The following is a 9,047-nucleotide window of genomic DNA, read 5'->3' as shown; positions in this document are numbered from 1 at the left end:
GTCCTTATCGATGTTGTTAGTATCTTATTGATACACTTTGTACATGCGTTCTAACTATTCAGACTAACACCAAATCAGACCATTTTCCCCATTAGGCTAACATTAATATATTGTTTGGGTAAAAAATCATAAACATGTACAATCTGTCTCATGACACAGGCTGAATAACTACAATGTATAATCATAAACATATTCTAACTAACTCATGGCGGAGACTGAATACCGACCATTATAAACATGTACAATCTGTCTCATGACACAGGCTGAATAACTACAATGTATAATCATAAACATATTCTAACTAACTCATGGTGGAGACTGAATACCGACCATTATAAACATGTACAATCTGTCTCGTGACAGAGGTTAAATACCGACCATTATAAACATGTACAATCTGTCTCGTGACAGAGGTTAAATAACGACCATTATAAACATGTATAATCTGTCTCGTGACATGTGCTGAATACCAACCATTTAATATGAACAACCTAGCTCTCTCTTAGGTGAGACTTAATATTGACTATCAAAAACATGTACAACCAAGCTATCTTATGACGGAGGCTGAATATCACTGAATGATGAAATCTGTTTAAAATCCCACATCCCACATCCCACAGGCATATACATGTATTTTAAATGAATTTTAAACAATGTTAGTATTGGAATGATATCATCTTCTGATCCGGAAACAAAAAAGATAAAGATACAGACAGAGTAACTGGCATGATAAAATCTGCATAAAACGTTTGAAACTTTGAATACAAAAGTGGCGAAATGGGCCACTACTGCGGTGAGACAGAACTGGCCGGTAATACTGTGAGATTATTTACATGCATAGTAAACCTTGAACAATTGTTTTACACATAAATGTACCAAATACTAACAATGAATAACAAACATTTATATAAATAGTTATATACAAACTTACAACATTTGTATACATACATAATATGTAAACATATGTGTTTAGCACACAATTTGCAGACTGAAATGTCTGACACAAAACAGGTACAAAACTACAACCAGATACGTAAAAGATGGTAATATAATAACTAGAATTAAAGATATAACAAATAAACATTGACGGGTCCCAGGTACCCGACACAGATCTGTGACTCTAAAGGTCCCAGGTACCCGACACAGATCTGTGACTCTAAAGGTCCCAGGTACCCGACACAGATCTGTGACTCTAAAGGTCCCAGGTACCCGACACAGATCTGTGACTCTAAAGGTCCCAGGTACCCGACACAGATCTGTGACTCTAAAGGTCCCAGGTACCCGACACAGATCTGTGACTCTAAAGGTCCCAGGTACCCGTCACAGATCTGTGACTCTAAAGGTCCCAGGTACCCGACACAGATCTGTGACTCTAAAGGTCCCAGGTACCCGACACAGATCTGTGACTCTAAAGGTCCCAGGTACCCGACACAGATCTGTGACTCTAAAGGTCCCAGGTACCCGACACGGATCTGTGACTCTAAAGGTCCCAGGTACCCGACACAGATCTGTGACTCTTAATGTCCCAGGTACCCGACACAGATCTGTGACTCTAAAGGTCTCTGTGTATATTGTAATAACACAAAACAAGACATCCGGAAGGAATCTTTGTGGCCACTATTGTATGATCGATTTCAGTCCTATATGAAAGACTGATCTTTTCTCTATTTTTCCCTTCTCTCCCCTCTTCTTCTAAATCTCTAAATCATCAGATAACGTGTGGGACCTGCAAGTAGTCAAATAAAGATCTGAGAACATTCTGAAAGGAATAATAAATTTTCACTCTCAAAATACATGATGGTCGCCTGTTAGCCATTTGTTTCCCTGATCAGTTCAAAATTGAATGGGTACAACCTACAATCTGATAAAACAAAACAAAACAATGACAGGTCTGAGGTACCTGACACAGATCAGTGATTCTGAAGTCTTTAGATCTCTGTGTATTGTATGTACTTACATTATTATCTGAGCCCTCCGAGCATTCGGTTCTTAATTGATTATTATTAATAGAATAGTTGTGTACTATTTTTGTATCTATAAAATATTAAAGGATTCTTAACTAACCTTGTTATTTTGGATATAAATTTCGAGTCCGTTATAATTCTAATAAAACACACTTGCCTTGATGAAATACATCTACATTCAAAATCAACATTGGCCTTTTTTCTCTTCTTTGCATTTAAATCTTAAAGACATGACCAATTAAGATTGCTCCTCAATTAAAGGCATGAAAATTGAAAGCCATTTCCAGTGGTCAGTTTGAACAGGTTTTCAGTGGTCAGTTTGAACGGGTTTTAAGACTATGTCATGGCCTATTACTAAAAGTTTTACCTTCCACTGATCCCCTTTCCTGATAATAGTAATATTACCATACCTATCTACAGTAATATTATTATACCTATCTACAGTAATATTAATATACCTATCTACAGTAATATTATCATATCTATCTACAGTAATATTATCATACCTATCTACAGTAATATTATTATACCTATCTACAGTAATATTACCATACCTATCTACAGTAATATTATTATACTTATCTATAGTAATATTACCATACCTATCTACAGTAATATTATTATACCTATCTACAGTAATATTATTATACCTATCTATAGTAATATTACCATACCTATCTACAGTAATATTATTATACCTATCTACAGTAATATTATTATACCTATCTACAGTAATATTATCATACCTATCTACAGTAATATTATCATACCTATCTACAGTAATATTATTATACCTATCTACAGTAATATTATCATACCTATCTACAGTAATATTATCATACCTATCTACAGTAATATTATCATACCTATCTACAGTAATATTATCATACCTATCTAAAGTAATATTATTATACCTATCTACAGTAATATTATTATACCTATCTACAGTAATATTATCATACCTATCTACAGTAATATTATCATACCTATCTACAGTAATATTATCATACCTATCTACAGTAATATTATCATACCTATCTAAAGTAATATTATTATACCTATCTACAGTAATATTATCATACCTATCTACAGTAATATTATTATACCTATCTACAGTAATATTATTATACCTATCTACAGTAATATTATCATATCTATCTATAGTAATATTATTATACCTATCTACAGTAATATTATCATACCTATCTACAGTAATATTATTATACCTATCTACAGTAATATTATCATACCTATCTACAGTAATATTATCATACCTATCTACAGTAATATTATTATACCTATCTACAGTAATATTATCATACCTATCTACAGTAATATTATTATACCTATCTACAGTAATATTACCATACCTATCTACAGTAATATTATCATACCTATCTACAGTAATATTATCATACCTATCTATAGTAATATAACCATACCTATCTTACAATTCCAGTTTCCAGATCCCGCTTCCTGATTATCACTGAGATTTCACAAAAACTCTATTTCGGGAGTAAATAAATAAATAAATGCTAATCTAGAAATAATTTCAAATTCTTGAATGATGAGCTAAATAAGTCATGGCCTTTGCAAGACTCCTTATATGGATAACTGATAGTTTAGCCGCCATCAAAAGGTGTTATGTACAAATAAGGATTTGAATTGAATATTTACTCGCGTATTAACACAAAAAATAATTCCCCACAAAATATCAGTGATTTACAGTAAACAGATAAATAGTTGGGCCTAAAATAAGGGCTTATTGCCAGATAAATAGCAGTGTATAAGTCAAAGAAATTGGGTCTCACAAAAGTTTTACAGAGATAATGATTTGTGTATTACAGATTCACATAGTAATAGGAGGGCTGGGTAACAACTTACTGAGCTCAGTTAAAAAGATGACGGAAAAATGGCATTTTTTTCCCGTTCCGATTGTTTGACAGGTGATGTTGTTATCCACTTCTTGAATCTTTGCCCGATGGAATTGTCTGTTGTTTTGCTTTCTTCCTGCTCTTGGAAAGTTGGTAACGGTGCCATTGCTGGGGCTGATCCTACTGATTTGGGAGCTACAACTTTGTGATCTAAGCCTGGTTTACGGAACAAGCTTCCATACTTGTTCACAGCTCCTCCACAATATAATGACTGCATTTCTTTTCGGACATGTTTTGTCAGGGGTTCTTTGGTTAATACTGATGCTGCACTACCTGCACTGTGTATTTTGACTGGTGGGTTGACAATACTGCTGTCATCATAAGACTTCGCTTCGCCTACAGGATACCCTGAAACATTGACCTGGACGTTGACCTTACTGATGGCCTTTGACCCTGGTACTAAACTGAGGAACTGTGATAGTGCTGGAGACGATGCTGACCGATTCATACCGCCTTTCTTTTCCACTGTGAGATGTGCACCTCCTGAAAAAAAATAAACAGCAACTACTGACTACTTTTCTCAGTTCTCGCCATGTTAGTTCTCACCAGGACAAAGAAATTATCTGAAATTTTGCTAACTTTAAAACACTTAATATAATCACAGCTTTTGACCTAAGTAAATAAAGTTTGTGAAGGACTTAACTGTGAACATATTTTAGTCTACAACAGTCAAACCTCGATGATTCGAACTTCGTTGATTCGAATTTCTCACTGTATCGAACTTTTTGCTTGGTCCCAAATTTCCTCACTATATAACGCTACTAATGAACCTATGTATGATTTGAATTTTTATAAATCGTAGTTTTCGATAGATTATTGACATCTCATGATTCGAACAAAATGTTTACCTGTACTGACCACTGGACAGATGTTTGCCGTGACCCCCGCGGCAAGAGTTCACACCCCTCCCAACAATACCCTGACTGACAATAGGGATAACAATAGCGTGTGTTGTCACTCCCGATCATGGGGTTAATTAATAATCAGACTAAATTGATAGATAAATGGTATATTTAGAACCGAGGACATATAACGTCAACAGATATGGTCATTATCAAGAAAACATTGATCTATTGTCAACCATGAATAATTCGAAGCATAAAAAGATTTTAGGAAATCTAACCCCTTTTATTCCTCGAATGCAGGCTAACGAAATTATTTTTATTTGAACAAACTTTGCAGCCCTTCACCCAGTATACTACAGGATCAAGATCAGGTCTCTGAGCCTCTTGTCATTAAGAAGTGGTTATTAGGTTTTAGCATATTTGATCCCTGTGATCTTTAACATGTCATGGTCTAAGTCACTGATTTCAACAAAACAAATACAGCAGGTAGCCCTTTGTCCCTGCATGCTACCTTGCCCATTTTCAGGTCTCAGGGCCTCATGGTTATTGAGAAGTCATTAAAAATATTTTAGAGAATTTGACCCCTGTAAGACCTTGAAAGAGGTCAAGGTCATTCATTTGAACAAACTTGGTATGCCATAGTGCTTCAGGCCCAATATCTGGTATTTGGGCTCCTTGGTTATTCAGAATAAGTTGTTAAAATGAAATAGTTGATGCCAAAGAGAAGACAGACAGATGACGAGATGAACGGGGAGGGAAGGATAGACGATAGACAGAAGATGGACACCACATCAGAGCATATAAGCTCACTTGTCCTTCCGGCAGGTGAGCTAATAACTAACCAACATCTTGTAAGTTTGTTGATGAGGGGCCAGATGATTTGTTGCTCTCAGTAGAAGTTGGTCTCTGAGAAGTATCAACACCAATGGAAAAGAGTGGTGGCTGGTGACCCTTGTTCAGTATGGGAGGAGTGTTGGGTACTCCGCTAAAGTTGTTACTGAAATCTACAGGAGCAGAGGTAGTCTTGGGCTCTAGATCCATTTGGAACAATTGGCATATGATGTCAGCAGATCAGATCCAGATGTTAAAAGTACACAAGCAGTATGAGCAACACATTCATCCTGTTGTTTTATACAAATTCCCCCTTCTTAATGTTGCTCCCAAAATTCTGAAAGGCAAATGTATGAATTGACATAAATCACAAATCTATTTATTGGAACACAAATTGGCACCGAGATTTGAACCTGCTTCCATTTTGTTTATTCATATTCAGTATCAATTATAACAGTAACATGGCTTGATGTCATTATACTATTATCTCATTCTCGGACCTTAGGCTATGATGTATGTCAATAACATTATGGCCGAGGGAGTGAAATAAAAAGATAAATCTGATAGATTGGTATATAGCTGTTGGTAAATTTTATTGCTTATGCTCATCAAAATATATTTAAATTGTTGAACAACAAAAAACTGTCCAGCCAACTGCAAATCATAAACATTTCTTAAGGAAACTTCATATCTTTAATTTAGTGAAACATTTTTGTACCATAGTTTTAATATTTTAGTTTGTCAAAAGAAAAATGTAATGTGTCTCCACCTGGGATCAAACCGGTGATCCACACTCACCTAACAGTGAGGTCACTGCTCAAAAGATTGTAATTAGTCTAATATATAACGTGGCCACCAGTGTCCAGTCCACACCTCCTTCAACAAAATAAACAATATGATAGTACAATGTAATAAAATAAATTTTATTTAGTGTACTTGTAGCATACATATCAATAACTACATAAGCTCATGATTGGGCTAATGACAAAAATGTAAATATCCAATAATAAATGTTAAAAATCACGATATGAACATTCAACAGGTTGGGAGCAGCTACAGGAGAAAGAGATAATATATATGTAGTGGCAAGACCAGGGTTCGAACCTCAAACACTTCGAACTCTAAACGGACACTCTAAGAATTGAGCTACCTACATGCATGGTCACCGATAATCGACTCAGTCCAGTTCGCGGGTATACCTTGCTAAGCAATGCTTTAAACAATGGTTGGCAAGTTCGCCAATTTTGTAACAGGAGAAAGCTACAATGTATCTGTGTTCACAACCTGTTCGAAGTAGATACACATGTAGGACTCCCATATGCACTTGTATATGGTATTTCTGTATATAGTACATATCGGGAATAATTTTAACTCTGGTGTATTACTAGTGACAATTGGACTATGGATACCTGCCGCTGATACATCACCCGTAAAGACCAATGGCCACAACGTTAACACGGGCAGTCACAACTAACAAAAAGTCGACCCAGGAGATTGGTTGAGTGTAGCCATACATGTGCATCGCTTCATATTGCGCATTCCGCATGTTTTTAAATGAAAGATCTAGCCACCTATCAGAAAAAATATACACAGACCAAATAAACATATCAGTCCAATGTGGTTACCTTTTCTAATTTTTGGGAACAAACTCTTCGGTAAACAGTAAACAAAGCTGCAAACGGATGTTTTTCCTGCGCATGCGTTAGAAAACGAAAGTAAACAAAGAAGAGGTACTAGAATCAAAGTACTGAGAGTCCTGTTGTATGGACACACACACACACATTATCACTAAATTACTGGACCCCTCCCCTGGATCTGCGCCTGGTTATCATTTAAGTTAAGTTAGTTAAGTTTATTTCTGGTTAAGGACTTTTTAAGTTCTCTATACCAGACTCAAAATAATACATAATGCAGATTGATACAGTATTTCTGTCCGGTCTAGTGTACATTGTTTTTATTTTTATGCTTTGTAGTTAAAGACAAGTTCTTGTTTTTTCCAGTGATCGTCTAGCTTATTTTTGAAGGAGTTTACATTTAATGCTGATATAACATGTTCGGGCAATTCGTTCCAGATTGACACTGTTTTGTTTGAAAAGTAGTTTGTTTTAAGCGTATTTGTGGATAGTCTAGGGAATATTTTTTTGGTATGTCCTCTGGCACTTTTCGAAATATTTTATTGTCAACACAACAAGTATAATAACATACATGGTTGTTTTTTTTACATAGAATATCAACAGGCTCAGCCTATATTAGTCCTTTCCTATAGATTTCCAGTTTAATGAACATATGAGTATTATACAAAATTAGTATGAAGTAGGAAAATATTAGAAGTTAATAATTGATATATATAAACAAAGAAAACACATTCTCACTCACTCTCATACTACTATGTACTCATGATGTATTTTCAATTGTTAGAACTTTCATATTAACAAATGAGTATATATACATAATTATTACTTATAATTTTTAAAGCGTTTACTTTTTTCAGATAAGAACTTGTGTTGGAGAGTATGATTCTATTTAAATCTGTTGCCAAGTCACTGACACCATATAATATAACTTGAAGATTGATACATGGGTGTAAGTTTGTGATTATGTGTACTTATGAGTAGAGTATGTGGTGAGATGTGCCTTTTCTTAAACCTGTTATGATCCTTAAGGCTTCTAATTGAACAGATTCAAGTAAATCAGATTCATTTTTTGTACAGTTATCGCAAACTATATCTGCGTATTCTAATATTGGTCTAATGTATGGTATATATATTGTTTTGAGAGTATTTCTATAAACTTTGTATTTCAAAATTCTAAGTATATTCAGTCTTGATGAAGCTTTTTCATAAATATTATAAATATGGTCAGACCAAGTACCTTTTTTGTTAAAAATTAAACCTAAATATTTATGATAGTCAGATTGAGTTATTGGATGATTATTAAAGAAAATAGTTGGGTGAGGATTAGTATGTTTGCGGGTGAATGTTATTGCAACTGGCACTTTGCGTTCAGCAGCATCCTTCCATAAAATGATACAATTAAAACATTCTTTATCATATATTTCGCTTATCATTTTGTACAGTTCTATCATATCTCTAATTCTTCCGAATGCCAATGTTGGTAGTTTGAATTTTTTCAGCCTCTCACTGTAGGTCAATTCCTTCATTCCCGGGAGACACTTGGTTGCTCTTCTTTGAACCCCTTCTATCTTGTCGATGTGCTTTTGTAGGTGCATGTGGTGCCCACACAGGACTAGCGTAATCAAGTTGGGATCTTACCAGACATTTGTATAACGGGATAAACGACTTGGTGTGACCGTGTCCATAAACTGGAAAGTCCTTCTGAGAAGTGTAAACATAGTGTTTGCTTTCTTAACTTTTTCTGATATATGTTCGTCAAACGAAAGCTCGGGGTCTATGATTACTCCTATGTCATTCTCTTGATTGGATCTCTGCAAGTATTTTCCGTTTAGATGATAG

General features: G+C 34.9%; 1 protein-coding gene across 1 annotated transcript; it reads right to left on the bottom strand.

Annotated features, from left to right (window-relative positions):
- Window positions 1-267: 267 nt before the first annotated feature.
- LOC117339292 lies at window positions 268-8,323 on the bottom strand. Its single transcript, XM_033900804.1, has 5 exons — window positions 7,200-8,323; window positions 6,373-6,450; window positions 5,586-5,911; window positions 3,849-4,381; window positions 268-1,726 (listed from the first exon to the last, which is right to left on the bottom strand). Exons 3-4 carry the CDS (start codon window positions 5,782-5,784, stop codon window positions 3,858-3,860), a joined length of 723 nt encoding a protein of 240 aa, XP_033756695.1. The 5' UTR covers window positions 5,785-5,911; window positions 6,373-6,450; window positions 7,200-8,323; the 3' UTR covers window positions 268-1,726; window positions 3,849-3,857.
- Between the last annotated feature and the right edge of the window lie 724 nt (window positions 8,324-9,047).

Source organism: Pecten maximus, chromosome 12, assembly GCF_902652985.1.
Source record: "Pecten maximus chromosome 12, xPecMax1.1, whole genome shotgun sequence".
NCBI lineage: Eukaryota > Metazoa > Mollusca > Bivalvia > Pectinida > Pectinidae > Pecten > Pecten maximus.
Note: the sequence above shows the minus strand (reverse complement) of the source record. Positions and strands in the feature narration are given on the sequence as shown.

Coding starts and splice junctions, on each gene's coding strand:
- LOC117339292 (XM_033900804.1), bottom strand. CDS start 5,784: ATGGATCTAGAGCCCAAGACTACCTCTGCTCCTGTAGATTTCAGTAAC. Junction 4,382..5,585: donor AACAAACTTACAAGATGTTG/GTTAGTTATTAG, acceptor ATTTTTTTTCAG/GAGGTGCACATCTCACAGTG.